The sequence below is a fragment of the Phasianus colchicus genome, chromosome 3 (assembly GCF_987193195.1).
Source record: "Phasianus colchicus chromosome 3, bPhaCol1.hap1.1, whole genome shotgun sequence".
Classification (NCBI taxonomy): domain Eukaryota; kingdom Metazoa; phylum Chordata; class Aves; order Galliformes; family Phasianidae; genus Phasianus; species Phasianus colchicus.
In genome coordinates, this window is record NC_143438.1 from 93,927,488 (window position 1) to 93,946,079 (window position 18,592).

General features: G+C 51.7%; 1 protein-coding gene across 3 annotated transcripts; it reads left to right on the forward strand.

Annotated features, from left to right (window-relative positions):
* The first annotated feature begins 770 nt into the window (after window positions 1–770).
* Window positions 771–18,412, forward strand: LOC116227799 (1-phosphatidylinositol 4,5-bisphosphate phosphodiesterase gamma-1-like). 3 transcript variants are annotated; one of them, XM_031591300.2, is made up of 33 exons: window positions 771–917; window positions 1,145–1,549; window positions 5,088–5,237; window positions 5,324–5,417; window positions 5,534–5,581; window positions 6,534–6,618; window positions 6,708–6,788; window positions 6,869–6,903; window positions 7,682–7,754; window positions 7,861–7,962; window positions 8,049–8,167; window positions 8,244–8,329; window positions 8,796–8,916; window positions 9,031–9,199; window positions 9,455–9,574; window positions 9,783–9,890; window positions 10,034–10,221; window positions 10,474–10,674; window positions 11,024–11,143; window positions 11,243–11,426; window positions 11,766–11,843; window positions 12,621–12,724; window positions 12,911–13,007; window positions 13,255–13,321; window positions 13,964–14,127; window positions 14,483–14,579; window positions 14,696–14,920; window positions 15,171–15,319; window positions 15,838–15,952; window positions 16,230–16,391; window positions 16,697–16,785; window positions 16,884–17,068; window positions 17,312–18,412. In XM_031591300.2, exons 2-33 carry the CDS (start codon window positions 1,330–1,332, stop codon window positions 17,361–17,363), a joined length of 3,888 nt encoding a protein of 1,295 aa, XP_031447160.1. In that variant the 5' UTR covers window positions 771–917; window positions 1,145–1,329; the 3' UTR covers window positions 17,364–18,412. The 3 variants fall into 3 exon arrangements, with proteins under 3 accessions (XP_031447160.1, XP_089994217.1, XP_089994216.1); XM_090138090.1 differs by lacking the exon at window positions 771–917 and having other exon boundaries at window positions 936–1,549; XM_090138091.1 differs by lacking the exons at window positions 15,838–15,952; window positions 16,230–16,391; window positions 16,697–16,785; window positions 16,884–17,068; window positions 17,312–18,412 and adding an exon at window positions 13,912–13,936 and having other exon boundaries at window positions 14,023–14,127; window positions 15,171–15,313.
* Window positions 18,413–18,592: the final 180 nt, after the last annotated feature.

Genomic DNA, 18,592 nt, shown 5'->3' on the forward strand with positions numbered 1-18,592 from the left:
CCTTGAAGTTTCTGAACCTCCATCACTAGGACTTCCTGGTGCCTGAACCTCCATCACCATGGCCTTGAGGTGTCTGAGCCTCTATCACCAGGATGCTGAGGTTCCTAAACCTCAATTACCAGGACCTTGAGATGCACAAGTCTCTATTAATGGGACCCTTGGGTACCTGAGCATCCATCACTATGATCCTGAAATGCCTAGAGCCTCCATCACTGGGACTTTCTGGAGCCTGAGCACCAATCACCAGGACCCTGAGATGCCTGAGCCCAACACCAGCCCCTCTGGGTGCTCCAGCATAGAGCCCCAGTGCTGCACTGTCCCATTCTGGTGCAAATCCCATGGCAGCCCTACAGATCCAAAGCATGGGGATGGGAAAAAACTCACCCCAAACCCCTGCATCCCCAAATCCCTGCAGTCAGCCCCATAACTCCTTAGCCCCACACTTACCCTGCTGTCAGCTAGGTTCTGTCCAGGCACAGCAGCGCAGAGAGCCAGAAGCTAAACACAAAACAGCCATTTTCTATTTCTTTCTTTATTATTATTTTTTTTTCCACCACTTTTCCACACAATATTCTGCTGCCCCATCCCTGGAATCCCCCCCCTCCATCCATTGGTAGGGACTGGAGATATCCCCAGAGCCCATCCATCTTTTGGCTTCCTCTAGATGTCACCCTCCGCCGCCTCTTCCGTCGCTGCGATTTTCCTTTCTCCAAGATCCAGCTTTTTTTTTTTTTTTTTTTTTTTTTAAAATTCCTTTCTGATCTCTTTCCGGCCATGTGTGATTGCAGTTTCCTCTGGGCGTCCATTTCATCAGCCCGAAATTAAGGAGCGGAGAGAGGGGGCAGCAGGCGGCCGCCTCCTTAAAAACCCCAAACCCCCCATCACCCTCATCCCACAGCACCAGCCCCACACCCCAGGTTGGGCACCCCGCACCCCGCAGCCCCATTCGGCTTTTCACGGAGGCCGGGGATTGATTTGCTCCGCTTGGCTGCTTTTGGGGTGACTTTGCTTTTTGGGGGGAGGTGACTTTGCTTTTTTTGGTGTTTTTTGTTTGTTTGTTTGTTTGTTTTTGGTTTTTTTTTTCACCCAAGGTATCCCCAAACCTTAAGGGCTCATGGTGACCGGATGGTTTTTATCCCTCCAGCTCTGAAGCCATCACCCATCTCCCCCCGACACCCCTGGATGCGAACCCTGGAGTCGGATTCTCCCATTGCTCAGAGAAAATCCCCGCAGAGGATTTGGGTTTTTTGCTCCCCCTTGGGTTCGTCCCTTCATGCATGAGACAACCCCGGCTCTGCAGCTCCGGCTGGCGATGGCCACGCAGTGAAGATGTCCATGTCCAGGCTCAACAGCGTCAATGGCTTTTTGGAGGACGGCAGGATGGAGGCAGGGGACATTGGAAGGATCCTCCGCTGCCTGGAAATGGGCACCGTCCTCACTTTGTTCTACCAGAAGAAGTCACAGAGGCCAGAGCGAAGGACATTCCAGGTGAAGCTGGAGACCCGACAGATTATCTGGAGTCGGACACCCGAGAAGGTGGAGGGAGACAGTGAGTACTGGAAACAGGGGCTGGGGCCATGTTGGTGGATTTCTGGCAACTGTGGGCTGTTCTACTATGGTGGGATGTCCTACCACATTGGGGTGATCTCGTGCAGTGAGATTCCTGGCTATGGTGGGATATTCTACCACATTGGGATGCTTGACAATGGTGGGATGACCTACCACACTGGGGTGATCTCCTGAAGTGGGATGCCTGGCAGTGGTGGGATGTTCTACCAGAGTGGGACGTCCTACCACACTGGGATGCTCAGCTATGGTGGGATGTCTGGCTATGGTGGGATGTCTGGCAATGGTGGGATGTTCTACCAAGGTGGGATGTCCTACCACACTGGGATGCTCAGCTATGGTGGGATGTCTGGCTATGGTGGGATGTCTGGCAATGGTGGGATGTTCTACCAAGGTGGGATGTCCTACCACACTGGGATGCTCAGCTATGGTGGGATGTCTGGCTATGGTGGGATGTCTGGCAATGGTGGGATGTTCTACCAAGGTGGGATGTCCTACCACACTGGGATGCCCAGCTATGATGGGATGTCTGTCTATGGTGGGATGTTCTACCAAGGTGGGATGTCCTACCACACTGGGATGCTCAGCTATGGTGGGATGCCTGGCTATGATGAGATGTTCTATCACACTGGTGTAGCTAACAGTAGTGGGATGTTCTACCACAGTGAGATGTCCTGCCACATTGGGATCTTCTGTTAAACTGGGGTGATCTCTTGCAGTGGGATGCCTGGCAATAGTGGGATGCTTCCATGCACAGGGAGCCACAGGGGACAGAGGACTGGCCATTGTCCCCAGTGGTTCCCCTATGGCCTTTGCAGGGAAAAGCTTGTTCTCTGCTTGAGGAAATAACGCATTTCCTGCTCCTTGTTTTTTATTTGGGAGATTGCATAGGGCCACGTCAGGATCTCAGCCCTACTTTTCCATCGACCCTGATCTCCTGCCTCAGTTTCCCCAATCCTGGAGCATCTTTACCAACATGGCCCATCCCCATTCTGTGCTCACGTGTCCTCCTGCTTGCTGGAATTTTAGGGAAGTTCCAAAACCTCGTTCCCAGCATATGCCCAACCTCACGCCTGCCTGGACCATTCCAAATCCTCTTCTCAGCTTCAGAAGGGATTAGCGAGATACCCGACAGTGCTGATGTCTCTATTAGAGGGCAGTACGGGGATCCCAGCTCTGCTGGAGATGCCCCATGCCTTTCAGTCTAATTACACGCTTCATTAAGCTGCTACTTGGACATGTGTCCATGTAGATAGGGTCCCCAAGAACACTACAGAGTTAAGATGAGGAGCTACGATATCATCCTGTGTTGCCTTCAAAATTTCCCTCCAGGTAACCAGGTGGTTTCCAGCCCCTGCCAACCCAAAAACATTTTGGAAGGGTGGTTTGCAGTATGGTTTGCTATGATGATGGCTAATATACACTCACGCCTCCATCCCAACAATTAGAAATAGGATGGGATTAACACTGCTGGTCCAGGCAAAATCTTTTATTTCAGCCTCAAGGTCAGCTTCACAATAGCATGGGGTAATTCCATGCAGGAGGAATTCCATGCCCCACACCCCACCCAAAGGAAGGACCAAGGGGACATCACTTGGCCACCTGGGCCAGCAGGATTTCCCAGCTCTCCAATTCCCTCCTGGAGCCTTTCTTTGCTTTCCTCTTAATGCACTCAGGAAACTCCCAGCCTTTAAAAGCTTCCATACAGACCCTCCATCCACTCCCAACCACACTGCCCCTATATTTAAATCCTTTGTATCAGTGCTGCTTGCTTTGCATGAGAAGAGAAAAGGGATTTTCGCAGTTGGATCTGGCTCCCAGCATGTTTTAATCACCAGGACCCCGGAGACAATGCAGGGAGGAGTTTGGAGACATACTTCTGCCATGATCGCTGCAAATCCGCTGCAGATGTGGTTTCCAGGAAGCCGCCAGCACGTTGCACTGTGCTGCACGCTCCCTCTCCTGGGTCCAAGCCTGGATCCTGGCTGCATTGGCAACCATCAACGGAGCCACAATAGCCACCAGCATCTTCCTTTCTGCAGTGCACTGCAATGAGTAGGGTTGGGGGAGTTCCTCCTATTCCTATCCTAAAACAGCCCCAAATATCCACCCATTTGCACTCAGGGTCTACAAAACATGGACAGCAGCCAGCTTCCCTTCCCCAAAATCACACATATGGGTGCAGACACCAGTTGAGCACCTCTTCGCAGCCGAGTGCCCGCATCGTGCCCCGATCTGCCCAAGCTGGCTCTCATCCACCCAAAGGAACGCTGCATAAAGCCACCAGTGTTTTCCAGTGCCTTTCCGCCAAGAAAAAACATTCCCCACCTCTTTTTCACTGAATCAGCCCCATTCCCCCTCATCCCTTATCCCTTATCCATGCATTCCATTTTTTCTCTGCTCCAGTACCCTGCACCCATCCCTATTGCCATGTAGGAAATGCTGCAGGGGCCGGGCTGGAAATTCTCCGGGAAATGACCCATTTCCTGCAGGACAATGACCCTGTGCAGTGTCCGGCCACCCTTGGCCATACAAAACCCTTTTCCTGTGCTGAAGGCTCCGTTTTGTAGCACAGCCATTAATACCGTGATATTATTACTCTACTCCTGCTGTCCTTTCTACAAAACCAGTGGATGGAAATCTCCACTGGTGATGTAGCAGTGAGGAAGACTGCGGTCCGGAAACCCAACCCTCCCGCCACCGGTTGGGCTTTATATAGTGAGATAATGAGAGAGCAGCACAGCAGGAAAGAAACGCCCTGCGGTCTGGGCTGCAAATTGCCACCTTTGGACAGTCGTATTCTATTAAAAGATGAGCTCAGCCTGTCCCAAGTTTTTTCTCAGAAAGGAGGTGGTTGTAGGGATTGCAGGGCTGAGTCCCAAGTACACATGGCACTGAGAGAGATGGGAAATTGTTAGGCAGCATCATGAAGGCACACCATTCTGGGGACACAATCCCTGGAGGACAGATGGAACTCATAATGTCATCATGTACCAATGGGCAGTGCCACTGGGATGACCCATTTTGGGGAGTTGACTCTCTGAAGGACATACAATACGCATGGTGCCATCACACTAGCCATTGTGTCATGGCAGGGCTGTGGGGATATGTCTCCCTTGGAAGACACATGGTCATAGTACCCATCCCAGTCCCCCAGGATGCCTCATCCTGTGGACATGTGGCACCCATGGTGCTCTCAGACTTCTGCAGGGACATCTTATCTTGGGGACACAGTCCAAGGAGGACACTTGGCACTCAATGCCATCATGTACTAATGGGCAGTGCCAACGGGATGCCTCATATTGGGGACAGAGATCTCTGAAGGACATGCCCATCCCACCAGCAGTGACATGTTGCCTTTGAGGGACACGTGGCCATAATAACCATCACAGCCCAATGGGATGTCCCATCTTGGAGTCAAGGCTCCATACTCTCCACATGTTCTCACCTCCTGCTCCCTCTCCCTGGCTCTGTGGTGTCAGGGTAACACAGGACAGTCCTGTGCCCCTCTGTCTCTGCAGTTGACATCCGGGAGATCAAGGAGATCCGCCTGGGGAAGAACTCACGGGACTTTGAGCGTTACCCCGAGGATGCTCGCAAGCTCGACTTCACCATGTGCTTCATCATCCTCTATGGGATGGACTTCAGGCTGCGGACACTCAGCGTGGCTGGTGCGTAGGCTCCCACCTCACCCCTTCCATCCATCCTTAGTGTCTCATCTCCCTTATCCTTCACCAACCTCCTCTTCCTCCTCTAGCTTTCTGTGAGGAAGACATCAACCTGTGGATCACAGGTCTCAACTGGTTGGTGGCAGACACTCAGAAAGCCCAAACCCCACTGCAGATTGAGAGGTGAGGAGGGATGGTCAATTCCATTTCATGATCCTCACTTGTGGTCTGAAACAATGAACCATGAGTTTGGTCCCCCAGGACTGAGCGCTGTCTGTCTGTCCATCCCTCTCTCCCAGGTGGCTGCGGAAACAGTTTGATGGGATGGACCGGTCACGGGAAGGCAGGTGAGAACCAGCATGGCTCTACAGGGAAAAGGGGTCAGTGGTGAAACAGCCAAAAGCCACCTACCCCTCTCCCAGGGAGTTTTCCAGAGGGGAAATAGCTGAAATCTTTTGCCCAACCCTGCAAATCAACCAGATTTGGTGGCCATGAACTGGGTTGTACCCACCCTAGATCCGGAGGCTGAAAGCAAGGGTGTGGGACAAGGCAGTAATGGTTTATTTGGGGTGCTCAGAGGTACCTAAAACCAGAGACTGGAGCACAGTCCCCGTAGGACTGTGGGAACTTGAATATCCCCATGCCCACTGCAACACTGGGAGAGAATGGGCCATTAGTGCAACCCATAGGCATCTCCTTGATATTATAAAAAATAAAATAAAATCCGAACAAAGGAATTTGGACTTAAGTGTGATTGGCATGAGGGTGGGATAGGGATGAGAAGAGGATGGGAATGGGATGAGGATGGGGATGGGGATAGGGATGGAAATAGAGATAGAGATGGAGGTGGAGATGGAAATGGAAATGAAGATGGAGGTGGAGATGGGGATGGGGATGGGGATGGGGATGGGGAAGAGGATGGGGTTGGGATGAAGATGGGGATGGGGATGGGATAAGGATGAAAATGAGAACAAGGATGAGGATGAGAATGAGGATGGGCATGGGATGAGGATGGGGATAATTATAGTCTCTGGGTGGGACAGATGCCCAGCTACACCCTTCTTCCCTGACCCCCTACTCAGCACTCCTATAATTACACCAGAGTCCTCTAAATCATAAAGAGCAAAAATGCCTCTGGAGCAAATTGGACAGTGCTGTGCCATTGTGGGAATCTGCAACTTCAAACGGGAATCTGGGCTGATACTGGGATTTGGGTAGGGCTCAACTTAGCAGTGTGTCCTGGGGATCCATGACATGTAGGTCTGGTTGCTTCTCTGACACCATCTTTCTGTCTTGCAGCATTACAGTGAAGGACCTGAAGGCCATGCTGCCCCAGGTGAACTACCGAGTGCCCAACATGAGGTTCCTGCGGGACAAGCTCGTGGTAAGTCCCTGGCTCTGTGAGGAATGGGGCTTCAAGCCCCTACCTAGTGTCTCTGCACCAGTCCCACTCTCACACCGTCCATCCCACAGGAGGTGGAAGCCAGGAATGAGATGACCTTCTCCCACTTCATCCAGTTCTACAAAAATCTGATGTTTGATGCACAGAAGTCGGTAAGAGCCACTACCCATTCACTTCAGCTCATCACAGCATGTCCCCAGCCAGCTCAGCCCATCCCCCCTTTGCCTTGCAGGTCATTGAGCAGCTGGAGCTCTCCTTCCCTCTACGGTGAGTTCCAGGAGCCCCACAGACTCCCATCTAGCAGGGATCTGAGCAGGGGTGGAGTGGGGTTGCAGTTTGGGATGGGAGCAGGGATACAAATGGAGATGGAAGTGGAAATGTGAGCAGGAATGTGAGTGGGGATGCAAATTGGAATGGAAGCAGAAATGGGAACAGGGATGCAAGTGGTCATGCAAACAGGAGTGTGAACAAATGAGAGCAGAGATGCAATAGGAATGCAAATTTAAATGGGAGCAGGGATGGGAGTGAGTGGAAATTTGAGCAGGGTTGTAAGTAGGGATGCAAATGGGGATATGAGCAGGAATGTGAGTCGGGTTATAAATGGGGATGAGAACAGAAATGAGAGCAGGGATGCGACTGGTCATGTAGATAGAGACAAAAATAAATGAGACCAGGCATGGAAGTAGGGATGCAAACTGGAATGAAAGCAGGGATGGTAGTGGGAATGTGAATGGAAATGTGAGCAACAAAACGAGTGGGGTTACAAATGCGGTTGGAAACCAATGTGAGTAGGAATGCAAGTGGAGATGCAAATTAGGATGGGAGTCGAAATGAAAGCAGGGATGCAAGTGGGGATACGGGCAAGGATGTGAGTGAAGATGTGTGCCAGGGGTGCAACAGCAGGATATGGTTGTGGATATGAGTGGTGATGCAAGCAGGAACGTGGGTGGGGATGTGAGCAGGAATGGGAACCAGGGATGTAGTGATGTAGTGCAGTACCTCTTCCTCATAACCTTGGACAACACCTCCTATTGATATGCCCCAGGAATGTGGACCGCCCTGAGCTGTGCCAGGTGTCCCTCTATGACTTCCAGAAGTTCCTTCTGCACGACCAAAAGGTTGGTTGTCCTTTGAGACCCCTCTCAGTCCCAGACCTGGTGAATCCCTTGGGACACCCCTTCCCAGCTGCTGCACCCCATAAAAGCAGCTGTATTTGCACCCCAGGAGCCATGGGCCAGTGATGTGGGCATGGTGAGGGACTATATGTGTTCCTACCTCAAGGATGGCTCCATCGATGCAGCAGAACCCTCCTTCCAACTGGATGAGGTGAGTGAACCCCTACAGCATTGACCCCTGCCATTGATCTCCCCATCCCATTGAAATCTGACCTCTCTGTTTTCTCCCTCCCCCAGTTTCTCACGTATCTCTTCTCCAAAGAGAACATGGTGATGGACGCCAAGTATGAACGTGTGGTGCCTGAGGAGATGAACCACCCTTTGTCCCAGTACTGGATCTCCTCTTCCCACAACACGTAAGGACAGGGTGGACTCACCTCGGTGATCCCCGAGAGAATCCCTTCTCAAGCATCCCCTTTTATACCTCTGCAGGTACCTGACAGGAGACCAGTTCTCCAGTGAGTCCTCCCTGGAAGCGTATGCTCGCTGCCTGCGCATGGGCTGCCGCTGCATTGAGTGTGAGTCCACCCCGTACTCCATGGCACACTGCAGTGATGTTGAGCTTCCCCAGTACTTCACATTGCACTAGATGGACTATCCTCTGTACCCATTCCATGGCAAATGGGAGAGGGGGTTAGAATCATGGAATCATTAAGGTTGGAGAAGATCTCCAAGATCGTCAAGCCCAACTATCAATCCATTATACCATGCCCACTCATAAAATCATAAAGGTTGGAAAAGACCTCTAAGATCTTCCAGTCTAACCCCAACCCATCCCCATCATGCCTGCTAAACCATGTCCCTTAGTGCCACATCTCCACACTTCTTGAACACCTCCAGGAACGGTGACTCCATCACCTCCCTGGGCAGACTGTTCCAACATTTGACCACTCTTTTAGAAAATAAGTCTTTTCTAATATCCAACATTGTTCTGGTGCACATTTGGTGAGCAACATGTGTTAACCAAGTTGTCTCCTTATTTAGTGGACTGCTGGGATGGCCCAGATGATCTCCCCATCATCTACCATGGTCACACACTCACCTCCAAGATCAAATTCCTGGATGTGCTGCATACCATCAAGGAGCACGCATTTGTCACATCTGAGTAAGCCCTGCCTCACCAAAGCACCCCAATTCTAGGCTGGGCAGGCAACCGCTGCTCAAATTCCCCTTTTCTTCATCTTCGTCTCAAGCCACTTTTCCCACCTGCTTCCTCCAGGTTCCCCATCATCCTCTCCATTGAAGACCACTGCAGCATCGTCCAGCAGAGGAACATGGCTTCCCACTTCAAGAAGGTCTTTGGGGACATGCTGCTCACCAAGCCAGTTGACATCAACGCTGATGAGCTGCCCTCACCCACCCAACTCAAGAAGAAGATCCTAATCAAGGTGTGGGGCCAGACACTAACCCAAAGCTCTTTGCAGAAGGGACAAGAACTGCATTGGGCTGGGAGGGAAGATGATTACCCCAGATCTTGGGACTTAGAAGCAATTCCCTCTCCATGCACAAGAAATAGGATTCAAGGTTCTGTGCAAGGAGAGGTCTACTGGGAGTGAGTGGTGGTGGTGATGGTGGATCTGTGAATTAGGGATGGGAGCTCAGCACGATGGGCTGCTGAGTTCCTATTTCTGGGCTGTCCTCAGCACAAGAAGCTGGTTGAAGGGAACCTATATGAGGAGGTCTCCACTGCCAGTTATTCAGAGAACGACATCAGCAACTCCATAAAGAATGGCATCCTCTACCTCGAAGACCCTATTGACCATGTAAGGATCTCCATACAATGATGGCTGGGGGCAGAGCAGGATGTGTCAGATGGGGCTGCTCTGGGAGGGGAGAGACCAGGAGTTTGGGGTGGGCATGAGGCATTGTTGCAATGCCATGGGGGGTGCAGGGAAGAAACAGGAGTCTCAAAGCCCCATCTCCCCATGCCCCCACCCTCCCTACCCTGGTGATGCTATTCCTCCCTCTCAGACCTGGAGCCCGCATTATTTTGTACTGACAAGCAACAAGATCTACTACTCAGAGGAGACATCACGCTACCAGTTCAATGAAGATGAAGAGGAGGTGGAGCAGAAGGAGGTGTGTGTATGACAAGATGCAGCCATGGGGTGGGGGAATTCGGGGATATTGGGAGTCAGCATGAGGAGAGAGAGAAGATCAACGACAACTGCTCATGGGAACACTAACACTGAAGTGTGTTTGGTCTCTGTGTGAACTCATAGGAGTTCAACAACAACGAGCTGCACTTCACGGAGAAGTGGTTCCATGGGAAGCTGGGAGGTGGCCGTGATGGGCGGCAGATCGCCGAGAAGCTGCTGCATGAATACTGCACTGAGACAGGAGGCAAGGATGGCACCTTCCTGGTGCGCGAAAGCGAGACCTTCGTGGGTGACTACACCCTGTCCTTCTGGTAGGAGCCCCAGTTCAATCTCCATTGGGGTGGATGGCAGGATCACATCTTTCCCAAGCTGGTATGAGCAGCACACCAAGCATGTGGTGGCTGCCTCCAGTAGATCCCCAGTTTGGAGGCAGAAATGGTGTTCTGAGGGAAAACACCATTTTTCTGAGCACTGTGGTGCCCTGATCCAGACCATCCTCAAGCATGGCATGGCATAGTCATGGATCTGGACTGACTCACTCCCACCTTTTTCCTTCATGGCAGGCGATCAAACCGTGTGCAGCACTGCAGGATCCACTCGCGACAGGAGGCTGGTTCCACCAAGTTCTACCTGACAGACAACCTGGTCTTTGACAGCCTCTACAGTCTCATCTGCCACTACCGTGAGGTGCCACTCCGCTGCAATGAGTTTGAGATGCGCCTCACCGACCCCGTGCCCCAGCCCAATGCCCACGAGAGCAAAGAGTGAGGGTGAAACCCAGCCCATTGCTACCTTGGGTTCCCCCCCTCTTCCTTTACTTGTTTCACTCTTGTGTGCATCATCTTTTTTCATTGCTTGTCCCACTCTTGTGTCCACCACCCTCTTCATTTCTCGTCTCACTTTTGGGTCCACCATCTTTTTCCATCACTTGTCTCACCATTAGGTTCACTATCTTCTTTCAATGCTTGTCCTGTCCTTGTGTCCACCATCCTCTTCCACCACTCATCCCACCCTTGGGTCAACCATCCTCATCCCTTCCCACGTTGACTCCAGTGCAGCTGGTGTCAGATTTGGGGTTTACCAGCCCAATGCCTCCTTGCTGTGCCTATCCAGGTGGTATCATGCCAGCCTAACACGCCTGCAGGCTGAGCATATGCTGATGCGAGTCCCTCGGGATGGAGCCTTCCTGGTGCGAAAACGGAACGAACCCAATTCCTATGCCATTTCATTTCGGTGAGTGTGGTCACCCCAGCACTTCCAGGCTGGCCAGGTGTGGCCCTGTGGCTCCGCTCCAAGAGCTGGGGACATCACTGGCTGCTCTCTTGGCCTTAGGGCGGAGGGGAAGATCAAGCACTGCCGCATCCAGCAGGAGGGACGACTTTTCATGCTGGGCAGCTCAGCTGAGTTTGAGAGCCTGGTGGACCTTGTCAGCTACTACGAGAAGCATCCGCTGTACCGTAAGATGAAGCTGCGCTACCCCATCAATGAGGAGACCCTGGAGAAGATGGGCACTACTGTGAGTGCTCCCAGTGGTGGGAACAGTTGGAGACAGTGGGGATGAAGTAGTTCTGTGCCATGGGCAATCCAACTCCATCCCAATCTTTGTTGTGGTTGGAAGATCTTCTTCAGTCTCCTGCACAGCAAAGGAGATGTGCCCAAAGTCCAACTCAAACCACCACCACTGGCTATGGTTATAACGTCTTCACTATCCACAAGTCCCCTCCCATTAGCTATAAAGGGATATTGGGTCCCCATCATACTCCTCTGGCCCACAGGTGATAGCTCATTTTCCCTTGTGATTCTTCATAATCCATGTCCGTGGCCAGATGACATTTTTTGTTGTCTGTCCTTGCAGGAGCTGGACTATGGAGCTCTGTATGAGGTGCGGACACCTCATTTCTATGTGGAGGCCAACAAGATGCCAATGGCCAGGGTAAGAGGCTGAGCTGGTTAGATGCAGGGTGATGGGACTTAGTGATTCTCCCTGCTGAGGCTCCTGGATGGCTCCCACCATGGACCACAGAAGCTGTTTCTCTGACCCTTAAGCAGTGCTGGAGCTGGTGGGAACCTTTGCATGTCCCCATCACTTGGGGACAGTCTTGAGCTCCAGCAGCAGCATCACCACAGTAGATACGAGATAGGTCTGAAACAAAGACCCAGCAAAAGTTTGCCACAACAGCAAGGAAACCTTTGTGCTGGGAAGAATCCCAAAGGAATACATTTAGGGTCATTTCACAGCTGGCACAGTCTCCATCCTTGGGTGTTTTTAGATCCAGGCTGGTCTCGGAGCTGACCCTGGAGGAGATTTGAGGTCCCTTCCCTCTGGCCCTACAATCCCTTGGTCCAGAATGGCTGTGCTTTAAAAGTCCATAAAATCATTCATCTCTGAGACCATCAGGCCCAAGCCCAACTCATCACCACCATGCTCACTACCCCATTAAAACATGTTCCTAAGTGCCACATCTCAACATTTAATGAACACATACAGGGACATAAAGTGGTTGAGAGCTTTCTTCCACAATGGGGAACCCAGAAGAAGAATATGCTGGTTTTGTGGTACCACAGACACCTACAGCTCTTGTGTCCCCTCTAACGTCTCACTTACTGTGTAGACTTTTAGAGGACATAATTTGGGGGGGTGAGGCATCCAGGATATCAGCTGAGCATCCCAGCTTGATGGTAACACATATCCCTCTCCTTGGTGGTTCAGTGCACAGTGAAGGCTCTTTATGACTATAAAGCACAGCGAGAGGACGAGCTGTCATTCTGCAAGCAAGCCATCATCCACAACGTTGACAAGCAGGATGGTGGCTGGTAAGAGTGGTCTGGTGCCCTGGGCAGTATTGCCATAGGCAGGGATCTTCCTGTGGTCTGTTTTAACGACCTCCTTTTCTGTCTCCCCCTTCCTTCTCCAATTGCTCCTTGACATTGCATGCAGCATTAACACCCCGTATACCCCTCCAATTGGTCCTCTTGCCTTGATCCTCTCACCCCTTGCAGGTGGCGGGGGGACTATGGGGGCAAGAAACAGCTGTGGTTCCCAGCCAACTATGTGGAGGAAATCGTCAGCACTCAGGCACAGGAGCAGGACGAGGCTGTGAGTGTGCTGTTTCTGTCATCTTCTTTTTCCCATTCACTGAGATCACCTGAGATGCTCCCAGCACCGATCCAATGCAAACCCTTATCTGAGGCTCTGGGATGCTCCATGGAATGGAGTTTGCCTAAAGCATGTTTTTTTTTTTTCTTGGCTTTTGCTTGGAATTGGCTGACTTGGAAGTCTGGATGGAGGGTTGGATGGAGGTTGGGCTGCTCTTCACCAATTCCTCCTTTTTCCTCTCTTGCAGTCATCGGAAAACAGCCCCCTGGGGAACTTCCTAAAGGGCTTCATCGACGTGCCATCATGCCACGTAGGTGAGTGTCACCATCATGTCCCCAACAGGGATGGTACATGTCCCAAGCAAGAACTCAGCATCATGAGCTGAGGCTCTCCAAACTCATCATAAACAAGGGGTTTATGATGATAGGTGATGGCTGTTCTGGCATGGTAAAAATGTCCAGATGGTGAGAGGGAAGGGCCTCATACTTGGCATGATGTGCTGGGGACAATCTGGGGGCTGAATTCATAGACTCAAAGAATCATTAAGGTTGGAAAGACCAATAAGATCATCCAGTCCAACCTTCAGCCCATCCCTGTGACCATGTCACTCAGTGCAACAGAATCTGGAGGCATTTGGCTGATGTTGAAAGGATTTAGAGGGATTCAGTGGTCTGTAAAGGTGAAACTATTAATTTTGGTGAATCATGGTTGCTGCTTTCTCTTCCAGTGTTTTTTGGGGGATTCACCACAGTTTATCAAGCATTTGATTTCAATTCTCCCACAGTGTTTCTTGACTATTTGCAATATTTAGGACTATTCTCAAAGGAGGAGGAACTTGGGGTGTGCTGGGGAGGGCAGGTAGGGACCCAGGAGCAGGACCGATGAGGTTTCGTTTGCTCCACAGAGCCATCCATTGGGAATGTCTTCGAGTAAAGCCCCCTCTGATGTCCTTATAGTTATCTCCAAAGACGGGAGGAGCTCCAAACCATTTGTCTTCACCATCCATTCCCAGCAGATGTCCCACGCAGCCCAGTCATTGGACGTGGCCGCTGACACACAGGAGGAGCTCAGCGAGTGGGTGGCCAAGATCAGGGAGGCCACGCAGAACGCCGATGCCAGGGTAAGGAGCACTGGGGTACAGCAGGTGGTGGTGGGCATCCTCATCTCCAGGAGATGGAGTGGAGTGGGTGGTGATTAATGTCCCATTTCATGATGGATTGACACCAGTGGACAGATCATCCCTAGCAGTTGATGGTGACGAATGCTTCATCGCATGGTGGATGGACTGTAGTTGATGGATCATCCCCATCAATGGATTTTGATGGATGTCTCATCCCATGGTGGATGGACATTAGTGGACAGTTGATCCGTTTCAGTGGATGTTGGTGGATGCCCCATCCCACAGCGATTGGACTGTAGTTTACAGAGCATCCCCGTCAATGGAAGAGTCTCAGATTCCATTTTCCCTTGTGCAGATGCAAGAGGGGAAGATTATGGAGCGGAGGAAGAAGATCGCTCTGGAGCTCTCCGAGCTGGTTGTGTATTGCCGCCCCGTGCCTTTCGATGAAGACAGTAAGAGCTGGAAAAGGGTAGTGATGGGTTGAGGAGGGGAAGAAAGGGGTTGGGGGGAACTGATTGCTCCCACAGAACCCCATGTCTTCCACTGATGGTCACCTTTATGCTTTCAGAGATTGGCACAGACAAAGCATGCTACCGGGATATGTCCTCCTTCCCGGAGACCAAAGCAGAGAAGTATGCCAACCGCAGCAAGGGCAAGAAGTTCCTGCAGTACAACCGGCGCCAGCTCAGCCGCATCTACCCCAAAGGGCAGCGCCTGGACTCCTCCAACTACGACCCACTGCCTATGTGGATCTGTGGCAGCCAGCTGGTGGCCCTCAACTTCCAGACACCTGGTAAATCCCATGCCCAGGGTGGCAAAATCCCCACCCCTGGTGGCTTTGCCACCGATCCCATGGCTGGACATGGTTTAGATGAGCTCTCCAACCATCGTCCCCATCTCGATGGGGATATTCTCATGCAATGTTGAGTTGTTTCATGCACTTGTACCCACGGTTAGGAGATTTAGTAGGGGGTTTGTGAGGGCAGAACCTTCTGCTCAGGGCCACTGGAGGGTCCCTGAACCCTGCTTTTCCCTGGCCATAGACAAGCCGATGCAGCTGAACCAGGCACTCTTCATGCTCGGTGGCCGCAGTGGCTATGTCCTACAACCCGACATCATGAGGGATGAGACGTTTGACCCCTTCGACAAGAACAGCCTGAAGATCGTGGAGCCCATCACAGTGCAGCTGCAGGCAAGTGGGCAAGGTTGGCAAGTTCATTCCAAGGTGGTCAGCGTCGAGATGAGGGTTCAGTTCTTCCAAACCAAGTTTGGGGTCAATTTCTACATGTTTAAGACCCATATTTGCTTCATGGAGTTCATTGCTCCATGATCTGCTAAGTCTGTTGTTTTCTTGCATAATCTTTCCAGACTGTGGAAGAATTCCAAAACGTTGAGGGGAAAACCCCACAATTGCATAAAGTTGACCCAAAGTTTGGGTCATTTTGGTGTTACAGCTGGGATGGGTTAGTGTGTAGTCAACCAGCTCTTCAGTATGGCGTGGACATAGCAAAAGTTTTTCAAATCATTCTGCAGAAACAGCTAAAATGAGTCCGAGCTTACAAATAAGGTTTGACGTGGCTAATTATGGTCATGAAGATTTTGGCAGACTCAAACCAACCAAGCCATAGGTCTGTCCAAGGAAGTCCTTTGTTGACCATGGGGCCAGCATGGCTGAACCTCACTCTCCTCTTTCTCCTCTACCTTCCACAGATTCTTGGTGCCCGGCACCTTCCCAAGAACGGGAGAAGCATTGTGTGCCCCTTTGTGGAGGTAGAGGTGTGTGGCTCTGAGTATGACAACAGCAAGAACAAGACTGATGTCGTAGGTAAAGATCCTCCCACCTAGTTCCTATGCCAAGAGGACAGGTGGTGTCACTTAGACACCTTCTGGGGTTCTACTGGAAATCATAGAATTGTAGAATAAGGTTGAAAATACCACTAAGATCATCTAGACCAACCATGTCTGTGACTGCTCAAATGTGGGTGATGGGGATTAGTTTCAAGGAGGAGCAGAAGGGAAAGGCATCCCCCATTAACAGGGAAACAGTGGTGTTGTGTTGGTGTTGTCTATGTGTCTAACCCTGCCCTGACCTTACCCCACAGCTGACAATGGTTTCAACCCCGTGTGGCTCTTCAAGCAGTTTGTCTTCGACATCAATAATCCTGAGTTCGCCTTTCTCCGCTTTGTGGTGTACGAGGAGGACATGTTCAGTGACCCCAATTTCTTGGCCCAAGCCACCTTCCCCATTAAGGGTCTCAAAACAGGTATGCTCCCTTCATCCACACCCTCATCATTATCATAGAATCATAGACTCATAAAGGTTGGAAAAGATCTCCAAGATCACCAAGTCCAACCATCAACCCATTCCCCACTATGTCCACTCGTAGAATCATGAGTTCACTACCACCAACATAGAACATTCACTAAAACGTGCCCCTACGTACCACATGTACATGTTTCTTTAACACAATCATCATCATCATCAGCCACTTGGGGACTCAACTATGACCATGGCGAGGGACTGGGACTCTGCTGTGGGGCTGAGCTCATGTCCCAGTGTTGTGTCCAGGCTACCGGTCGGTGCCACTGAAGAACAGCTACACGGAGGACCTGGAGCTGGCCGCACTTCTCATCCACATTGAGATTATCAATGCCAAGGTAAGCATCATGAACAAGTTGGAAACACCCATTCCTCGTTTCCCCAGTGGATCAATCCCCATCCACTCCGTGAACTTCATCCCTTTGTGTCGGGGCAGGAGGAAGACGAGGAGAACCTCTACTCATCCATCCAGCAGCTGCGGGACCGTGCCAGTGAGCTCTCCAGCCAGGTCTCCAGCTATGAGCGCACCAACAACTGCGACTCACGCTACCAGCAGCGCCTCGATGAGCTGCGAGCAGCCCAAGAGCGGCTGATGGAGCTCACTGAGGTCCGCAACCGCAAGTGAGTTCCCCCTGCTCACCCCATAACCCAGCTTTGGGTGTTGCCATTGGAGTTGTGGGTCCACTGGGGTGGTGGGTCCACTGGGATGGTGGGTGCATTGTGAAGGTGAGTCTACTGGGGTGATGGGTCCATTGGGGTGGTGGGTTCATTGGGATGGTGGAGTCATAGGGGTGGTGGAGTCATTGTAGTGGTGGGTCCACTGGGGTGGTGAGACCCTAAAGGCACCTCCCTGCTCCATCCCAGGTTGATGGAGAAGAAGAAGAGGGACCGGCAGATGGTCACCAAGCGCAGCTGATCTGGGCAAGCTCAAGGCAGACCCTCCTCTCGTCCCCCACCACCTCCTCTCCCGCTGTAAAGGGACAGCAGGAGGTGGGGTGGTCAAATCCAGACCCCACTCCCAATATCAGCCTCCAACACTGTCAAAGCCACCAGGTGCTGTAGGATGCCAACACCGCTGTGTCCCCAAGGGTGGGTGATAGTGGTGTGTGAGAAATCTGGGGAAAAAAGGGGTTTTGCGTAGGTCTGCCTGTGATGTTTCTCTGTTGGAGGATGCCTTTGGGTCATCCCATGTCCTCCATGTCACCCTGTGGGGTGGCTGCTTACATGGCTCCTCTTCATCCCACATCTCCTTGGTGGGATGATGACAAAATCATCAACCGATGGGGAAACTGAGGCACGGCCCAACAACTGATGGGGAAACTGAGAGAGAAGAGCTCTCCCAGTCTCTGATTGGCCCAGGACAAGGCACCTCCCTCCTGGGAACAGATGGGCACCGGGATGAGGACATGTGGGATGTTTGGGGGCAACAGGGGGTGTTTCACCCCCACTATAAATATCTGTATTTTCTTCTTTTATCCAGCGTGTACATACAGTGTGGGGAGGGCTCTGTGCCAGCACAGTATTAGGGCACAACGTGACCCCAAAATGTCCAGAGATGTCCCCAAAACAGGAGAGCGAGGAAACGCCCAATACGGGCATTGTGGGGACAGGGGTGTCCCAAAGCTCACCCAGGAAGATAGAGACAGATCCTCAGAGTTAAGTCCCGGTGTTTGGGGCATTTCCTAAACAAACAAAATTCCAATGGAGGATTTCATTGGAGCATAAAAGAGAACGAATGCAGAAAATGGGGATGTCCCCAACATGTTCCCTTTGGTCCCAGTGCCAGGGTGGGGCCCGATCCTGCTGGGGGAACCCATGAAACCCACAGAGGTGGTGCCTGCTGTCTCCCTCCCCTGGTGAGAACAGAGACTGGGGACATCTCGGGGTGTCCCCCAGGTCGGGGTGCCCTCGTGGGGGAGTGGATCTGTGTATTCTTTGTATGAAAATAAATCTATTTAGCCAATATTTATACCCTACCACCATCGTCTCTTCCACCAGTGCTGGGTCACAGCTGACGTCCATTCCGACCCATTCTAGGACATGGGGCAGAGGGCTGTGGGAACGTAAGAAACATGTCTGTGGGGACACAGGGCCGTGGCAGCATGAGATAGGGGATGCAGGGCACAGGGCTATGTGACTATGGGA

Bases quoted from the DNA above. Each gene is read 5' to 3' on its own strand.
- LOC116227799 (XM_031591300.2), top strand. From the start codon at position 1,330: ATGTCCATGTCCAGGCTCAACAGCGTCAATGGCTTTTTGGAGGACGGC. The intron at 8,168-8,243 runs GTAAGGACAGGG...ATACCTCTGCAG, and splicing joins ATCTCCTCTTCCCACAACAC to GTACCTGACAGGAGACCAGT. The intron at 11,844-12,620 runs GTAAGAGGCTGA...TTGGTGGTTCAG, and splicing joins ACAAGATGCCAATGGCCAGG to TGCACAGTGAAGGCTCTTTA.